Raw genomic sequence first — 20123 nt, 5'->3', positions numbered from 1 at the left:
GATATATTGATATTGATATTGATTTATTTTCATAGAACTATATATAATACAAGTACAAAACTAAGCATTTCTGTATGTATATTCTCCCCCGGCAGGGATTCGAACCTGTTGGCGTCGAGATTGCCACGGTACGAAACCCTGCCGCACTAGACCGAGTGCGCAGCTACACGCGCACCTCAGATGATGTAATAATATCAGCCAATCAGATATCCCGTTTCATTTTAGCCCGGGTTTTCCCATTTATGGTTCTTCCGTGAAATTTACCTCGGCGATTATACGAGGAGCAATCTGATTGGTGCCGCAAGTTTTCGTGCGGCAAAGCTGCGCATGTACCTGCGCAGCCGGTCTACTGCGGCATTATAATTGTAATTGTAATTGTAATTGTAATTGTAATTGTAATTGTAATTGTAATTGTAATTGTAATTGTAATTGTAATTGTAATTGTAATCGCGAAATTAGAGGTACCACTCGCTTAGTAGATGACAACCTCGCAAAAGTCCGCTTACTGTGGAACTGTTGATTGTGATATAATAATCCGCATTCATGATTGTTTCCACAGTTTATCGAGGCTGCTATCGCGACTGTAATACCAGAGATTTCACCTTCACAACCGGACGCCAAACCCCGCAACACCCGGACTTCTGCAGAAAAAGCTGCGGGCAAAAAGGTACGCTTTGTTACGTCATATTGGCCGTATATGGAAGCAACGTGTTACGGCCAATATGAAGATCGACTGGCTGATATTTAGAAAGAGATGGAACGTGATTGAATGTTAGAATCATTAGTGCAGCTAACTATATTGATTAATTTTGAATGAAATTTTCAATATTTTATCGTAATTGTGCCTTAAATGTTTTGTTTTGATTGTTTTTTTTTTTTAAATATCATCCAGGTTACTACTACGCGGCAGTACAGAATATGATGAATGTTATTGCGGAAATTTCTACGGCAACCAAGGTCGCGCGCCCGATTCCGAATGTAACCAAGGTTGCCTCGGTAACGGTCACGTGATTTGTGGCGGATCGTGCCGGAATTCGGTTTATACAGTTTTAAACTAGGATTCGCGACGAGTTCAATCGGGAATTTCCGGCAATTTCCGTGAAGTACGTGAATTATTCAAAACCAGTTGAAATGGTGTACTGACAACGCTACTGTGGCAAGCGGTATTCCACCATTATTCGCCAGGTGTCGCTAGTGTACAGTGCGGTCCGATATACACTAACTTTAGGCAATATTAAAATGATATTAGGCTAGAGAAGCATATAATAGAACTTGGTGAAGACTTAGTAACTGGGTTTATTTGAATTTAAGGTCGGGTCCTATATTTTACCTGGATTTTACCTTATATTTGAACAAATTTTCAAACCTTCATTTAGACAGAGCTGATAGAATTATCCTCACTTGTAATACTTAAGGTGATGAATCCCATTTTCTGTTTGACTGTATCTCACTTGATGAACCCCGCATAAACTATTTGAATTTGAATACCTTTAATACATTTGATATTTTGAAAAAACCCAATGGTCCAATTGGTTAAATTCATTAAAACCGGCTTAGATGATGTATAGATACCTCCAATAGTATAAATATGTATTGTAAATAGTTGATTTATACATATATATATATATATATATATATATATATATATATATATATATATATATATATATATATATATATATATATATATATATATATATATATATATATATATATATATATATATATATATATATATATATATATATTTTTTTTTTTGTAAATATTTGTATATACATGTGTAATAGTTTTGCTCCATATACCATGGAAAAGGTTGGAGTTGGAGTGTTAATATAATCGTAATCGTAATCGTAATCGCAATCGTAATACATGTAGTAAACTGTATTTGTATATATTGTAAATGACCTTGTTATGTTTTCAAAATGTTCACGTCCCTTTACCAACCGTGGGGTGTACTTTCTTCTCAGGGCGGAGAATCCGTTTGCCTCCAATCATGGTCACATGACTTAGAGAGTCCGAAACCTCCTTTCCGTCGAGGTTGATGGGTGATTCAATTTTTGCCATCCTAGCAAGACTGAAGCAGAAATGGGTTCGAATCCTTTACATATCAGGAATAAAGTGTGGGGTCTGAATTCCAAGGCACAAGAGAACATATCCATTCCCCATACCCACCCCATCGCGATGACGACCCTTCGGCCAAACGAAACCAATTTCGAAAAAGGATTGGATTCGTGTTGGATTCGTTTTCGAGCTTCTATTTTAGAAGCCGAACCGTAGATGGGCATTGTATCTGTTTGTATTTTGTCGGGAAATACGTCCACTTTCCTCCGGACGTTGCAACTCGATTGTGTACTCACTAGACGGCAACGGCGTAACGGAAATACTCCGGCAAATTCGGGGAACAGCTTTGGCGTAGGGGGCTCGAGTCCCTTACCGGGTGAAGATGGGTTTTTATACAAGGTAGCAGAAAACCCTTTATTGTTATTCTAGCGATTACTTTTTTCCATCCTCTTTCCAGTCAGTGCGGGTGTTATCACCTGAACTTCTAAGTTCGTTTCTCGTTATATCTTCAGGTTCATTTATGTTCTGTTTTAGATTCGTTCGTTTAACTTCTTTTTTTCAAACTGGTGAACAAGTGCATAAATTGTTTTCGGAAAACTGGAATTGTTCCTATGTAAATGAAAAAGTTAACGCAGAAAGCTGATTGTCGGAATATTTGAAGTGACTCTCTCGCTATGACCGTGTGTCTAAGTACGTCGTGTGTGTTCGAGTAAGCGGACCGTTTACCAGCAGTCTTAAAAACCCTAAATAGAAATGAGTATAGATAATCGACGAATGTGCATAATTCTTCGGGCAAAACAAGCACTACGAACATTATGACAAGAGCAAGAAGAGTTTTACTGGCTGAAGATTGATGGCGATCTGTTCTTCTCGACGCTCTCAGATCTGATCTTTTATTACGCGTCACAGCAGTTATTACTGATAGCATAATTATGGGAAAACACGGTAAGACCTCTTCGGCAAATGGTTTTAGAAATGCCGGAATTTTATTTGAAATAAAATCAGGACGGTCACATCTCCATTCGTAAATGGTTTCATTGTGTCTGTATCTTCTACGTTGCCGGAGACTTACGGCACTTTGTGTAATAAGCCTACGTACTTGTAAAACGTAAGCCCACAAAACGACGGCAGCTATCGCCAGTTTACGCCGTTTAACGGTGAAGTGCGTAAGTGAAAGAACGGAAAACGAATCGAAATAAATCGTTCCATAACGATCACTAAAACTGTGTAGTTTGATACGGCAATGGCCGGACGGTAGAGCAGACTTGTGACGTAACAGAAAGGAATCAACCTTCTCGGCATATATTGAAAATAGTAATAGAAATAATAAATATATGGACATCGTCTTTTGACGTCTGTTAGTGACATGTAAAATATAAAACACCTGTTTAATCCAATTCTGTAGAGGAAATCGATCACATTTCGGGCGAAATCGAGAATCATGTGATATGTGATGATAGTTTGATCAGTGATCGCAATAGCCATCAGATAGGGGAACGTGTAACGAACCGACTGACACCTCCGACATTTTATCAGTAAAACTATAGTCACGGTATTGAAGAAATTTCCCATTGGAAACAGAAGTAGGTGTCTGATGTGTTGGTTTCCATTGTTAATGTATAAAATGAATCGAAAAAACGCGTCACCGGGCGAGTAGACCTGACGATGAGTTGTGATCGTGTAAGTGGCGGCTGTAGTGAAGTTGTTCGCAGGTTCCAGTGAGGTAACTTCAGTCGACTCATTCATGTCATTATCAGAACGCAGACGACACTGAGTCCGTCCTCAGACGGCTGAACACTGCGGCTCGGGAAAGCGCACGTCTATGATTATTTCTATACATATCATAGTGACAAAACCCTGCTAGAAATTGAAGGTTTCAGTGAAATATAAAACTGCGTTATATATTCTAGTTTGAACGCTAAAATAGACACTAAAACGTAGTGTTGAGTCGGGTGGAGAGGGTATATCGATGGTATTGATATATGGGAATAGCTCAGAAGTGATCTTATAATGTCCGTGAAATATCTGCCTGGTTCCGTAAAATAAAAAACGTCCACTCGTGAATTTGAATATATGTAAGGTTTATTATAACCGACTGGTACGAATGGCGATGATCGAGGGAGGGATACTACTATATTCTAAAATGATGGAAGTAGAGAATCTCACCGTCGGGATCGGATTTCCTTACCCGATATGGTAAACTGACCGACGGTTCAACTCTCCACATGAAATGTATGAGGAGGTGAAATGAAGATGAATCATGGGATGAAATGATGTAACAAATAATATATAGTACATGGGCTATATGTCAGTATCGCAAGAAAAATATCGTCCCTAAAGATCACGAAATATTACATCCTAAAATATTACAAACATATATGTACCAATGTATCAAAACGATCTGAGCTACGTTTTTTGGTTTGAGGACACGGATTTGACACATTGACAAAATTAATTTAGCTTAATTTGTTCAATCGAATTTTGTTTCTATTTTCCATTTTTTAAGACCCAGTGAATTATCAGTTGGCCTATACAGTGGGACCTCGTTATAACGGACCCCGATACAACGATTCATCGGATAAAGAATTTCGTCCCAAGTAATTTGATTGATTTCATTTTGGATAGAGCGAACTATCGGTTATAACGAACATATTTTCCGGTCCCGTCGAGTTCGCTGTAACGAGGTTCCACGGTTGTGTACGGCATAAGACTTACTGCTGCTAGGTTCTCGTAAGAATGATATCGCGGTAGCGTCCTGCGGACATGAGAAAGGAATACAACATATTTCTGAATTACGAATAAGAAAATCCACATTTTTACAACACGAGGTAGAAAAATTTCAACAAAAAGCCAAATCCCTGGTTCATCTTTCCTAGCCAGGAAACTAAATCCCAATGTAGTGAATTTTCTAGAAAGCACTTTGCGTGTTCCTATCGTAAGCTCGGACTTTCGCTTACCTCGGAAAAATGAATTTTTGTATTGTATCGTATTTTTGTATTATAGTGACATGTACGACATAATACATACATGAATTTACGTGTAAGAGGATCCAGCGTACCGAGCCATGTATGGCTTACAAATCACTTTAACATAGCATTTACATTAACAAGTCTTGCAAATGTGATCATTAATATATACAAAAAATTGTATAGGATACAAAAAAGTGATTCTAAACTGATATTGACGATGGAATTTCTCTTAAACCATGCTCGAATCAAGAAGTTTCCAAGGTGTTTTTTATTTGATAATCAGTGAGTAAATTTCTTGCCGAAAGTTGTCATGACTAATTTGCGATGCGAGTATAGGTCTAAGCGAAATTCGTCGTAGCACGGACATTCTATTACAAAGTGCATTTCACTTTCAACCTGGTGTCGGTGATTAGGTAGGTCCAAGTTAGGCGAAGTTTTCTGGGCAACGGCATTTGTCTTATTACCATCTTGTGCAGCCAGCAAAAAACAGTATAAAGCCAGGCCCAGGGAACTTGGTAAGTTAGAAACAAATGTAACAAATGTAATGAATATCAATAAGTTTCAATGAACTAAGTAAAGACGAATAGATGCTATACGCGATGGATCTTGGGGTTCTATAGGTGTGCAATCACCGGATGGAGATAACTGGTTGCTTATTTTTCATGCATCTTAATGTTAGAGTCATGAATATCATGCTTCTTATTTCCAGGGTTTCTCATGTCTGGTCTTTCCATTCGGAATGTACATTTCATACATCGTAGATGATAAACGATTACTATATTAATATGCTTCAGTTGAAAAACTATATGGATAACTATGGTGGCTGATTCGGGCCATACTAAAAAAATTTTCTGTACGGCTAAAGCACCGATAAAAACTTTTTCACATTGGCCCGTTTTTTGGCTTTCTCACGCGAAAATTCAAAACTTTTGGTTTCCTCGCGCGAGAATTCAAAAAGTTTGGTTTTCTCGCGCGAGAATTCAAAAAATTTTGGTATCTCACGCGAGAATTCAAAAAATTTTGGTTTTCTCGCGCGAGAATTCAACAAGTTTGGTTTTCTCGCGCGAGAATTCAAAACGTTCGGTTTTCTCGCACGAGAAAACTAAACATTTTAGTTTGAAAATTTTTCTACAATGGCCCATTTTGTTTTCCTGCGCGAGAACTCAAAACTTTTGGTTTTCTCACGCGAGAAAACCAAAAGTTTTGAATTCTCGCGCGAGAAAACCAAAAAAGGGCCACTGTAAAAATTTTTTTATCGTTGCTCTAGCCGTACAAAAAATTTTTTTAGTATGGTCCGAATCAGCCACCATATATAACAGGTTAATTGCTGAGACAAAATCCTCGGCCACAATCAACATCCCTGCACGCCTTGGAAAATAGAATGGCCTGCAAGTTAAGTTGTACGGAAGCCCCTGGGTGACATACGAGATGATATTTTCACAATTTCGACTTATTATGTCGCAATTCGACATATCATGTCGAATTTCGAGTTAATCATGTCGATGACTTATGTCGAATTTCGACATAAAAAGTCGAAATTATGAAATAATTATCTCGTATGTCACCTAGGGGCTTCCGTAAAGTTGCGATTTCAGTGAGACCCAGGGTCACAGGAGATTTTACCTGAAGCTGATTGATCATGGCAAAGACTATGTATAATAGTCCATCCGACAAAAGGACCGGATTCTGTGGTCACGAAGGGATTATCTGAAAATTTCAATACTTTGACGTCTCAGTTAGATTAACCGTCGAATACTTTCTTACCTACCACCCCGCCCTTTCATTAGACAAATGCCAAATACTGCGGAGAACGATTACGAACTAACCCGGTACCAGTTTCTGTCCACGCTGACAGAATTAGCTCGTTTTAAAATTTGAAACGGGCCTGACTCGCTCTTTGAACCGGGCCAATTTGGAACGGACATTTTACAAGTGCGAACGTTTGGTCAGGTCAAAATTGGATTACGCCAAATTCAGGCAGGTCTAAATAACGTCGTTCGAACGCGCGCCTGTAAAACCTGTAAGATCAGACGTAAGACCAATGCGTAAGGTTAATGCGTTTTATAGACATCAGCAAGAATGATAAAATATCATATAAAAAATTAACATCAGGTTAACCTGGGCGAAGCAAAAATTATTTTAATGAGCGATTTTGAAATGTTATTATTTGGACGTCGACATGACGACGCGTGGAAACGTGAAACCAGAAATCGCTACTATGGAAATAACTGGGAAGCTCGTTATCTGTGTAATTTAAGGATCTCGGAATATTTTGATGATGGCCCATGCGGAATATCGCTTGCAACTAATTATTAGTGGCTGCAAAATGTTGTTAATGTATTCTGAAGTTGTCGAGGGAAGCGAATGATTTATAGTTTGCGTTAGTTTTTGGTCTCTCAACATCGGAAAACCGAACTGCAATGGAATTCTGAGAACTTGAGAATCGTTGAGCAATTTCGTTCATTGTATCGTGATGATGTTGTTCGGTATGGAGCAGTGGCTGAGAGCGCTGTTTATAGCGTCACTTATCGTCTGTCAAGTTCGCATCGCACGCGCAGACTCTACCGATGAATCGTCTGTGACGGTCCGTTCGTCTTGTAACAACACGTGGCACCCCGTAGATTCTACGTCCGGTTACATCGTTTCGCCGAATTATCCGTCGTTAACGCGCGGTGTTGAATGTCGTTGGTTCATCGACAGCTCTTTACCGGGAACTTTCCGCGTCCGAGCATACTACGACATCGAGCCGTCGATATTCTGTAGTGATAACTATGTCGTCTACGAGTCTGATAACAGATTGTGTGGTAATGGAAAACATGAAATCCGCCGTCACGATTCGATGTCGTTGATGTTCAGTAGTAACGACGAAGGTCTGCGAGGCAGTAGAGTTTATATCCTTTATCGTTTCGAACGAAGTCAGTTGAAAATTAGTCACAGCTGCCGAAAATATGATATCAAAATTAAGGAAATCCAAACATCGAAAGGATATAATTACGCAATTAGTCGTCTGGAGAATTGCCAGATGTTTCTGGAATGGATCGGAATGCCAAATGCCATGAATCTGACTTTCACCATGATAAGTTTTAAACTCACACCAGAGGCCGATCAAGCGGCGACAGTTAAAATCTACGATGGATGGAACGCCAGCAGCAAACCTATGGCACTTATACCAGAGCAAACCGGACATCCACCCTTGTCATTTTATACTAAAACGAACCAAGCCCACATCTCTGTTCTTTATCGTCAGCTGCAATTCAAGTCACAACTTTCAGTTAAGCCGTACAGAATATCAGATTGGAACGTCTCTAATCCGCTGATTCAGATCTTTAATCGCGAGTCTGGAGTGCTCGTTCCCGATGTCAACAGTTTACACGTAATAACTCGATCAAAACACTTACACTGCTGGTCTATCACAGTGCAGGTGTTACAGTACGTCGTCTTCAACTGGACACGTGATCTCGTCACATCCGGTGACGTCATTGGTGTCTATAAACTAGAAGGGTTACGTGTCGTAGGAACTGACGTTTTACTCGCTTACAACTACCTGGAATCGCTGAATGTGAAATCCGATGGATTTCTCGTAATACTGTGCGCTTTAATGACGCGAGAAACCCCGTTAGCAAAAGCGATACGATTTAAAGTGAATTCGCTATCGGCAGAAGATGTACACGTCACTAATCTTCGAGTGAGTATAAATTAAAATTGATAATTATGATTGAACATTCCGAAAATACGTTAATCGAACTATGAAATATTAATTTTTGTAGATATATAATCAAAAGAAAACTGAGTACATGGCATCATACAAAGTGTTTCCAAAGAAATCCTCCATATATCGCGCAAATACATTACCGTTCAGAACGAAAGTTGATGTTCGTGAAGAGAATATGGAACTAACAGTTTTGTCGGAGAACTGCGAACGGGCTGGATTTTACATATTTGACGGCGGTAATTTCACGGCTAGACGCTATGGTCCGTATTGTCCTGGTTCGTACTACGGTCGATCCGTCGTCAGCCTGATTACATCAGGCGGACCGGTTACTGTAGTAGCGTACGCTTATAACTTTTACGGTCCACTAACGGTCGATAGGAGGTCTTATCTCGTATTTCGTCCTACTGACTGTGATGGATACGTCTTAAAGGAGGGGGAACGGCAGGTCAATACGACATCACGCTGTCTCGTGATTACACCCGAAAACCGACGCCTTCATTTCGGGAATATCTATGTATCATCGGAACACGAATATCAAATCGACCGTTGCTCTCTTGATCGGTCATATTCCTGTCGCCGGTTTTGGAGAATAGATACCAAATATCTCAAAGATGCTATCGTGTTAAACACGGTAATAACGGGTAGTGGGGTCGGCTTCTGGTGGCGTCCACTATTTGTCCAACTGCGCCATAAATGTCTAGTATCGAAAAAACATGATGACAAATTAGATTTTAATAGTATTGGTATTACAATTGCACCAGTGAACAGATGTGGACTCGTTCAATCACCAAACTATCCGGCATTGGCAGGGCGTACAACAGTGTCTTTATATTATAAATTTACGACTAACGCCCCGCAAAAAGGGCATTTTCAATACTACAGATTCATCATCAAAGTAATAGATTCGATAAGTTGTGCAACGAACATCTTTAGCAAAAATGATCCAATCTTCTTCATTCAGGAAATGTATGGGAGAGGCATTGCGAACCAACGTCAAACCAAAATATGTGGGAATAACGCAGTAAAAGAGCTCGTATTTCATAGTTTAATGGATGATTACTTGTATTTCGAAATAAAAAATACTATCCCTAAATTTCAAATACAATATATTTTACAACATGTGTTGGAGACGAAACACTTTGACGCTGTTCATTGTAATCACGTTGGATTTATGTATTCGGGAATTTCGTGCGTGAAATACATCAGCGATGAACGTCTGAATTGGGAGAATGCTGAAATTTACTGTAGACACAAATACGCGGGACATCTTCTGAGCATAAACACGGAACAGGAGATGATGGCTATCAAAAGATTATTCGCCACGAAACTTCTGAAACAGGCGTATTCACTGGAAGCGCTCATAATGATGATTGGATTGAAACTGCAGGTAAACCCGTCAATAGTAGAATATCTACACCCCAACATTGAGGATAGTCCCGTTTGTACTTGTTTTAGAAAAGTTTCGTCACTCTCCCCTTATTGGATAAACGAATCATTATGAGCATAAAATTAGTCGTGTATTGGTCAAAGGTAATCAAGCCAAACCTTAACCTAGACTGCGATGTATATAAAATCTAACCCCCGTGAAGCTGGCTCCCGGTTCCTGGTTCCCGGTTCGGCTCCCGATTGAAAAAAAATATAGTCCAAAAACTTACTGGTATAAATAAAGGCGTAGCCAGTCATGGTTGGAGCACCAATCATCGATTTGATTTTGATAAAGCTGAAATTATTCATACATCTAGTGAGTACACTGAATACCACGCACACACAGTGCAACCTCGTTACAACGAACTCGGATACAACTATTCTTCGGATATAGCAAATATAGAATTTCGTCCCAAGTAAGAAGTATCTGGTCCTGTGTAACGAGGAAACACTATAGTCGAGTCTGCTCTGATGATCGTCACTCAGCTATTAGTGCATGTAGATAATGGTTTTCCTCCGCGTAATTCCTTTCGTTCTTAGTATATCACTTGATTTTGTATTTTCTATATCTCTAGTCTAGATCTGGTCATTACGCGTGGACTGATGGAAAACCGTTGAGCTACACGGAGTGGTATAAACCTACGAAGAACGACACGATACCAGCAGTTATTCGAGGGTTGATATCTCCACAAAGAAAACAACCGATAAACGACGTTAACATGCCGTGCACGGCGATGATACTGAATAATCCGCGAGGATCGGCGAACTGGGTTCGATTCCCGTGTCAAATCGAAGAGGTTCACACGAGTTTCATTTGTGAAACGCAAAAAATCGATATCAGTGAAAATAAAACTGAAAATGTTTCGAAGACAAGTAGTAAATTTCAAATAAGAGACAAATTATCACGTGAGAATAACGACTCGGCATGTCCACTCGGTTGGCTAGGTGTATTTCGACGTTGTTATCAAATATTGACAAACTGGAACGAACATCAGATTCTCGATATTTTCAACGCAAAAGAAATGTGTCATGGCATCAGTGGTGAAATAGGTATTATACAGGATTTACACGTTTACGAATTGATCGACAGATTACGTTTTCAGCACCAATATGGGGCTATTTTAACTAAGGATTCTGGGAATCAATGGAGGGCCATAAAACCATTTGTTACCAGGGATGAATATACGTATAATCAATCGGTTTATTGGGAACTGGTACCCTGGAAAATTCAAACAGATACTGCGCATTCTGTTTTGTGTTCCTACAATGCAACTGATGAGGATTTAGCTTCTATAAGCGGTTGTAAATCGTGGCAGTTTAAATGTAACGATCAAAGATGTATCAGCGACCATCGGGTATGTGATACCAGACACGACTGTCAACACGGGGAAGATGAACTAAATTGTACGCAAAGAAATTTACACAGTCAGTTCCACTGCAATGATGGTCAGGTTGTATCCATAAGTGGATTCTGTGATTTCGCACAAGATTGCGTGGATGGTACCGATGAGAGCTCGTGTTTTCATCCGCCGTGTTTGTCCGCACAATTTCGCTGCAAAAGTGGTCAATGTGTCGGTAGGTCTAACAGATGTGATGCAGTAGTTGATTGTAACGACGGTTCGGATGAAATGGGATGCACTGCACACCTGTGTCAGGGATTTCTGTGTAATAGTGGAGACTGTATCAGTTCTCAGTTGTATCAGGATGGTGTCGTGGATTGCAGTGGAAGCCTCGAGGAGGATGAGTTAGTAATAACTTCTAATGTAACAGTAGATCCTATGGTTCATTGCAATGATAAGAACCAATGTGCGACAAACTTCACAAATCTCTGTACGGAATCTGATGAACAAAGGTGTTCTTTCAGTTCTCCCCATTGTTATTCGAGACGTAAAAGATGTATTCTTGAAAGAAAGAGAAATGGTCACTCAGTTTGTAGAAACGTCGAGCATATATTGAGATGTGAAGAATTTGAGTGTCCAATTGGTACTGTAAAATGTCCAGCATCGTATTGTATACCGATCAGACAGGTGTGCGATGGTCAATCAGATTGTCCTAATTCAGAAGATGAACAAGACTGCGAGTCATTTTCATGTCCAGGAATGTTTAGGTGCGGCCACGAAAATCGATGTATTCCACAATTTGAAGTATGTGATGGCGTTGTGCATTGCATAAGTACCACCGATGACGAGGCTTTCTGTAACGTTACATGCCCTAGAGGTTGCAAATGTCAAGGGCATCGGATTGATTGTGGAGATTCCGATTTAAGAAATATTACACGCCTTTTCTCGGCAACAACCCGAGTTTTAATTATGTCCGGTAACCGAATTACCATCGACACGTCGACATTTCGTTCATTCGTTTATCTACGCTTTCTCAACATTTCCTCTAATAAATTGTCTTACATTTTACCTAAAACGTTTTCAAAATTGCATAATCTACATACATTAGACCTGACATACAACAACATAACATCAATATCCGCAAGCACATTTACCGGTTTGTATAGTTTGAATGAATTATTCTTAGCTGGAAATCCACTGAGATATTTGGAAGAAGGCAGTTTTCAAGGTTTGACGTCGCTTCGAGGTCTTGATCTTCATGGACTTTCTCTGTCCGTTTTGGCTGAATACGTTTTCAAAGGTTTATCATCACTACAGTCTTTAAATATCAGCGGCAACACAATCGTGTATATTTCAATGTATGCCTTTTTTGGGTTGAATGCTCTTAAAAACCTTGACATAGCAAACAATTCTGCAACAATCAATGCAGAAAAAAGTGTTTTTGATAATTTGACATCATTGGCATTTATTGTATCAGATGCCTACAAATTTTGCTGCATGGCTCCGAATGTTGACCAGTGTTTCCCTGAAGCAGATCCATTTTCCTCCTGTTCTGACCTGATGGGTAACACGGTCCTCAGAGCTATCATCTGGGTTATCGCTTCATTTAGCTTCTTTGCAAACAGTATTGTTATTCTATTTCGTTTTCGATCAATTCAACTATCGTCCTCTGAAAAGCGCAACGTATCTTCCGACATCCTTATTATCAATATCGCAGCTTGTGATTTCTTGATGTCGGTTTATTTATTTTTGATCGCGGGAGCCGATTACGTTTATCAAGGAGTTTATTATTTTAATTCTGAACGTTGGATGAATAGTTATGTTTGTCATTTCGGTGGTGTCATGGTGACTCTATCATGTGAAGGCTCGTTGACGTTTCTCCTTATTCTTACTCGTCATAGATTATCAAAAATTGTTAATCCATTTTCTGGAAGCTCAACCACATCTCCGAGATGTGTATATGTTCTTTGTTGCGTGTGTTGGTTATCAATAGTTACAATTTCTGTAATGCCGCTGTCACAATTATTCTATTTCGGTAACAATTACTATGGTACTACTGGGGTTTGCTTACCTATGCATTTGATTTCGATTGACGTGAAAGCCTGGCAATATTCATTCGCTATTTTCGCCGTGTTCAACTCTGCAATACTCGCTACGATAATGGTTATGTATGCGCAGATGTACAAACTTGTATCTGGAAGCAGGTCCGGTTCGGGCAGAGCTGATCCTACCGAACTGATTTTAGCACGCAGGAGTTTGGTGATAAATCTTTGTAATTTATTTTGCTGGCTGCCGTTGATCATCGTGCAGTTTTGCGCGGTGCTTCGGGTCGAGATACCGAATCAGGTGGCGGCTTGGCTGGCGGTTCTTTTCTTGCCGATCAACTCGTCCCTCAACCCTCTTCTTTACACCATACTGACTATTGATATGAAGTCGATACGAGTAAAAACTAAACGCCGATACCATTAAAGATCATGAGCTTGCTGTGTTGTTTGTTTATCCAATACCATTTCACCAAGGCCTAGAACATGTTTAGGCTTATAGCCTATATGGCATCGGTCACGTGAGTAGAGCACATAGCTACTTGGCGTATATAGTCTGTCAACCGCTTAGTAGGAATAGGTTGAACGCTCCTAGCGTTTGTTATTTTTGCGTCTCGTAACTCTATAGGCGAATTTCAACCACTGCCAAAGAGGGCCGTAACAATCAGGGCCCGTTTCTAGATACATGTATTGACCCATTAGCATGCCGATGAAAGCATTCCTAAAGATTCTCAGATGATCATACGTTGATTTACAACTTTACTTCTTCACCCAGGAGAATGCAGCGGCTGCGGTATGTATTTTCCGGGTTTACTTAAATAAACAATTCAAAATTCAAACTTTAAGCAGCATACACATAAAAACACCTTTCGTAGCTGACTCATGTGCAGTAAAAACAAGTATATACGATTTCCGATTTCAAAATCAAACCCCCTGTTTCGCTCCCGGTAGGTGTGGTGGGTTTATTAGGGACAATCAATCAATAAAATTAGTAAATAGATAAAACGAAATTAACCAACAAAATAAATGACAAGGTCAATCACAAATTTATGATAAAGAAAATCAAGTATATACGTAATAGGAAATAAACATGCAATGAAATAAGGCATTATCAACAGTAATTACAGATGAAGAAAAAAGAAAAAATGTCGGGAATTGTTACGTGTCTGTCAGTTACCAGTAACGTACTCCCCTCAGTTCATGTAACCCCGCCTATGTAAGCCCCGCATGTACTTATGCTGTATTGAGTAGAGAAATAAATCAGAGTTTACTTAGTCACCAAACATAATATGGTCGTTGTCCACCTCTCCGGCGGTCTTGGTTATTTTACTCAGAACCTGGACCATTTAATGTGGCGATCTTAGCCCACAAAAATATGGAACTGGTGGTAATAAAAATCGCAGAAACACTACATCTACATGAGTCATCGCATAATATGTAACGCCTAAAGACTTTGTTGAAAATTTTCATCCTCCCCCGGCAGGGATTCGAACCTGATGGCATCGAGATTGCCACGGCACGAAACCCTGCCTTAATCGACCGTGTGCGCAGATACATGCGCAGTTCAGATGATGTGATTTTTAGCCAATCAAAAATCCCGTTTTATTTTATCCCGGGTTTTCCCATTTATAGTTCTTCCTTGAAATTTGCCTCAACGATTATACAACGAGCAATCTGATTGGTGCCGCCAGTTTTCGTTCGGGAAGCTGCGCATGTACCTGCGCACCCGGTCTACTGATGCAGGGGTTCGTGCCGTGGCTGAGTGTAGCGATGCCATCAGGTTCGAGTCCCTGCAGAGGGAGGATGGAAAATTTTAGGCAAACCAGCAAACAAAATGGCAAACTGAGTTTAGTAAATTAAGCTACATGTAGTTAAGAACGATACTGGTGGAAGAATTTAAGTTGTCGGAAGTGCAGATTAAAATATTTACGCTGTTCCTCACCGCTAGATGAAATAAATGAGAACGCGGGTTCAATGCGGAGTGCACCCTTCTTTTTCAAGAAGGGTTTCTAAAATTCGGGTTTCGCGGAAAACTCTGCCTTGAACCCGCGTTCGCGTAAAACTGCATTTTTTCTAGTGTAGACGGGTACATTGAAACCAGAGTTTAACGCGCACCTAGTGTGAACGCGCACGTAGTGTAGACGTGGTTGTAGTGTAGACGTGGTTGTCGTGTAGGCGCGGATCCAGAAGGGGTTTCAGGAGTCGTGACGCCCCACCCTCGCTCAGCTACCAAAACAGACAGTACTGTAACGAATCTCTTTGGTCACTTCAATTCACGAATGTGGATGGGATGTCTCTTTTTGTGGACCGATTTCCATCAATGAACACGAACAATAGGCTTCTTTATTCTGCCACACGATTGTAAGAGACCGCTTCCGGTCTTACAGGTTTACATAAAAATATGGATACGGACTAAACTAAACAAGGGATACGGACTCGGTTAAGCCTAGTCCGCCACAGTACTACATAACCAGACAGTACTACATAATCGGAAGCATATCATCTTATGTTTAGCAAAATAAAATGCTATATAGCCCCCTATTATTAGAGATTTTAATCGGCAGTTTAACATTAACATTTTTATGAACCCCCTCCTGGAAAAAATCCCGGATCCGCGCCTGTGTCGACGTAGCTTTACGTCATCGACTAAAGTTATTAGTTCTAATGATGGCTGATAATATCCTGATGTACAGGAATGCAGTATATATACATATATTTTTTTTTTAATGCAGTATATATATATTTTCTATATATACTGCACTCCTGTGCATACCTGTGCACCAACAATTAGCGGCATAAATTCGCTCTTAAATTTCATAGTATGTTTCCGCTGTAAGAAATATGAACTCTCGGACTGTAGAATAACTGTGACGCGTATTGTGATACTGATATCGACATGAGCGCTAATTAGGGTTAGGTCGACACTAGACACCCCCTCGCATTGAGTAGACTGGAGACTGCGGCGCATCATCCGCTCCAATAATGGATGGAAACTTAACGGATTCCGACACGCAGGTTGTTAGAGTCTATTCTCCAGCCGAGCCATCCGTCTCTGGCTCAATTTATTACCGCGATGATTGTGGCGTTAGATTATCCGCCTCAACTTTCGGGATAAAGCTAGTTCTTTTTGGAGGCTTCTCGATCATGATAGTCGGCATATTGTTGAACATTTTGGTTATCAGCGCACTAAAAAAACAGAGTGCAACTCACATTTCGTTTTATCTGTTACGCTGTTTGGCTTTTTGGGACTTGATGTTCTTACTATGGGGTGGAATACAAAGCCCAGTGCGCTATTTACTAGCGTTGCTGATACAAGGGGAATTCATATTTGCAAGTACGCATCCTTATTATATGCCTTGGATTTACGTCTTAGCGCATTTGCCACGTTATGCGTCACAATTGACACGCAACTGGATAACCGTCGGCGTCGTCGTACAACGAACTATATCGATTTTATTTCCTTTTTTCGCTAAACGAAATATTACAAAATTTCGAATCAAAGTCTTGACCGCTATAGGTTTCGTAATGTTCGCACTGCTTTATAGCCCTTATTTCGCAACTATTAAAATCATATATTTTTTGGATGTCTGCACAAACCGTCAGCAAATGAAACTCCAGAAAAGAGATTCGAAGTTATTGAAGCATATTTCTTCGTCACTTTTCGCCGTTTACGGGCCAACTTTTAAGGAGTATCTACCGACTGCGTTGTTAGTTATTTTCAATATTGTTTTGATAATAAAACTGCGACAAATCCAGGCGAAACGTAAAGAGGATTTAATCGCACACGGAGCCGAGGATAAGAACAGAAATATCGATATTAAGGCTACTAAAATGGCGATATCAGTTGTTTTCATTTTTCTGATATTCGAGTCGCCCGGCTCAATATCCACGTTACATCGTTACGTGCGCGCTCGTTTCAAGGGTCTTCCTGATTTACCGCGCGAATGGCACGTCTATGTCGATCCGATTTTCTGGGCTTTTTTTCCGCCGTTGAATTCGACGTCTAATTTTTTCTTGTACTGTATTGTAAATGACACGTTCAGGAAGACGGCTCTGAAACTTATACGAGACCGATTTAAACGAAACACGGCGATATAATAATCGCGTTACACCTTTTTTTGCCGGTAGGTTCGAATCCCAATGTTTCCGGCGAAATTAATATCTTCACCACAGCTCTTACATTAGAACTGGGTTAAACAGGCCCGTGCCGAGGGCGGAGCTCATCAAATAGGTCACAAATGGTCAAAATATCACGATAACCTTGTTTTCATCTAAAATGGTCAAAAGTGAAGTAGATTTAGAGTGTACTGTTGGAAAATGCAAATTAATACCGGCACACAAGCTATCCCGTCAGATGGCGCCACTGAGATATCGGACGAACTCGATCAAAATTAGTTCATTTTCAAACTTAGATCTCAGTTTTCGGTCTTTCGATCCAACGATTAGGCAAATCACGCATCTAGATTAATCTGTTTAAGAGTTCATAGGCCTATGCGGCAGAATTTGAGAAATGATTTTTTGGATTCTAGAAGACGCTACGATCGACTGTGGCAATCGAGGATTCCACTTGTGGCAATGAAGGATCCACCAGGTTCGCTAGTGTATATAGTCATTCAAACTCTATATTTTAATCACTTCAGTGTTGTTTTGTAAATATTTGTATATACATGTGTAATAGTTTTCCTCCATATACCATGGAAATGGTTGGAGTGTAAATAAAATCGTAATCGTAATCGTAATCAACAACGATACCAGGATTTCTTCTCAGTTTCAATTAAAATCCATCCATAATTTCTCGAATTCTTTGAATGGTGATTTCAGTAAAAGTTCACCGAACCTAAAGATCATCTGAGTTTATCAAGAGGAGTGATTTGTCTTAATTTCTGCTGAGGGAGGCTAGAAATCTAGATGAAAGTTCATCGAAAATGAGCTAGATTGTGCACCGATACGCACGCCATCTAGAGGGATAGCTGGTGGCACCGAGTCCTCATTGAGTTTGAAATCCAGTGTCGTACTGTACACTAGCGTCACCTGGCGGATAATGGTCGAATCTCGCTTGCGTTGCCGTAACCCATATTGTCCATAAGCTATTTCTGCACCGCTTGTAGCAAACTTTTGATCAACTCCTCACAGAATGATCTACATCTGTCATTGGTAATGAAGCTGCTGCTGCCTGGTGGCAATCTTTCATCAATTGATTATTATTCACATGTTCAATAAAAATCCATATTTTACCAGAACGTATCGCGTAGTGTTGTCGTATTTCATCTTTCTTATTATTCATTCATGTTCAATAAAAATCCATATTTTACCAGAACGTATCGCGTTGTTGTCGTATTTCATCTTTCTTATCGTATTTCCTTTCTTCTCCCTCAAAGTCTCCGTCAGATTCTGTTCAGGCGCGGATCTAGGGGGTAGCACACGCGGCACGCGCTACCCTCTAGATTTTCTAAGTGCCCCCGAAAATTATTACTATGTTTTTATTTTGAGGAAAGAATTCCAACTGCTTGGAAATTTCATCTGAAGGGGATAGTGCCCTTTTAAAATATTGCCTGCCCTTTTGATTTTGTGCTACCCCTAAAATAACGTCCTGGATCCGCGCCTGCTGTTCCCTCCTCAGTGTCGGAATCTGATTCAATCTTTGAATCACTATTGACCTTCTCGGAGGCGGTATTCCCCTCTTTTGCTGTTTCCGAAACTTTTTCAAACCGATCAGTTTTTTTTCACATGCTGATTCAGTGAAGCCTTCTGCGAGTAACTTTTCGAACAGAATTTGCACCGAATACGAATATTTATTACACTCCAACCATTTCCATGGTGTATGGAGGAATAAACAGTATTTACAATAATTACATAAACGGTAATAAAAGCTACAAAACTTAATTAACTGGTCTCACACTTATGTACATAATATACTTCTTACTATTTACAATACATATATTTACAATACATGTACTACCGGGGGGATTTATATACATCTAGACCTATTTTGATGAATTTAGCCAAATTTAAAGTTGGATTTTTAATACATCTAAGTTCCGAAAGGTATTTATATCTAAGTGGTGATCAGAGTGGGAGGATTATTTTTCTTATTCTTGGTCACAAAACTTTCGAATAATGCAAACTTACTCGTCCATCGCCGGCACGAGAACCCCCTAATTTAACTGGAAACATGAAATTTACCCATAACTAACGAATCGCTTTTTAAGTTCCTAAAGTTTACAACCACATAACGGAAGCTCTACTAAATCAATATTGGTTCGAGTCCAGATTTATTGTGCTGTTTTCGTTGGGTCGCACGGGTGACTCTGGGAAAACTACTGCGGCGCCGGCGTTTCGTACTGTTTTCGGACCTACGCCGCCGATCCGCTTATTTAGTCCGAATCCGTGTTGTACGCATATTCTCAATGGCCGCCGTCGGTACCCAAATGTCAAAATTACAGCAATAAATCTCCGAATCAGAGCAAACAACTCGGTATATCCTTAAATAAGTAGTGACAATCGATTCGTTGTGTTATAACAGGGTGTTAGGGTAAGTTTCGTAAACTTGTCTGCTGAATTTATGGAATGAGGA

The 20123-nt window shown here is 39.9% G+C and overlaps 2 protein-coding genes across 3 annotated transcripts in view; both read left to right on the top strand.

Moving 5' to 3' along the window:
* LOC141912006 (uncharacterized) overlaps positions 1-1289 on the top strand; it is a 29774-nt gene extending 28485 nt beyond the window's left edge. For both annotated transcript variants that reach the window (XM_074803160.1, XM_074803159.1), the window contains 2 exons: positions 560-667; positions 893-1289. In XM_074803160.1, coding sequence (XP_074659261.1) covers positions 560-667; positions 893-1011 — 227 coding nt within the window. In that variant the 3' untranslated portion in view covers positions 1012-1289. The remainder of the gene's footprint in view (positions 1-559; positions 668-892) is intronic.
* Positions 1290-19949: 18660 nt separating this feature from the next.
* LOC141911993 (uncharacterized) overlaps positions 19950-20123 on the top strand; it is a 30198-nt gene continuing 30024 nt past the window's right edge. Inside the window, exon 1 of the mRNA XM_074803138.1 lies at positions 19950-20081. The gene's annotated coding sequence lies outside the window, so the exon portion shown is untranslated. The remainder of the gene's footprint in view (positions 20082-20123) is intronic.

Source organism: Tubulanus polymorphus, chromosome 10 (genome assembly GCF_964204645.1).
Source record: "Tubulanus polymorphus chromosome 10, tnTubPoly1.2, whole genome shotgun sequence".
Classification (NCBI taxonomy): Eukaryota; Metazoa; Nemertea; class Palaeonemertea; order Tubulaniformes; family Tubulanidae; genus Tubulanus; species Tubulanus polymorphus.
Note: the sequence above shows the minus strand (reverse complement) of the source record. Positions and strands in the feature narration are given on the sequence as shown.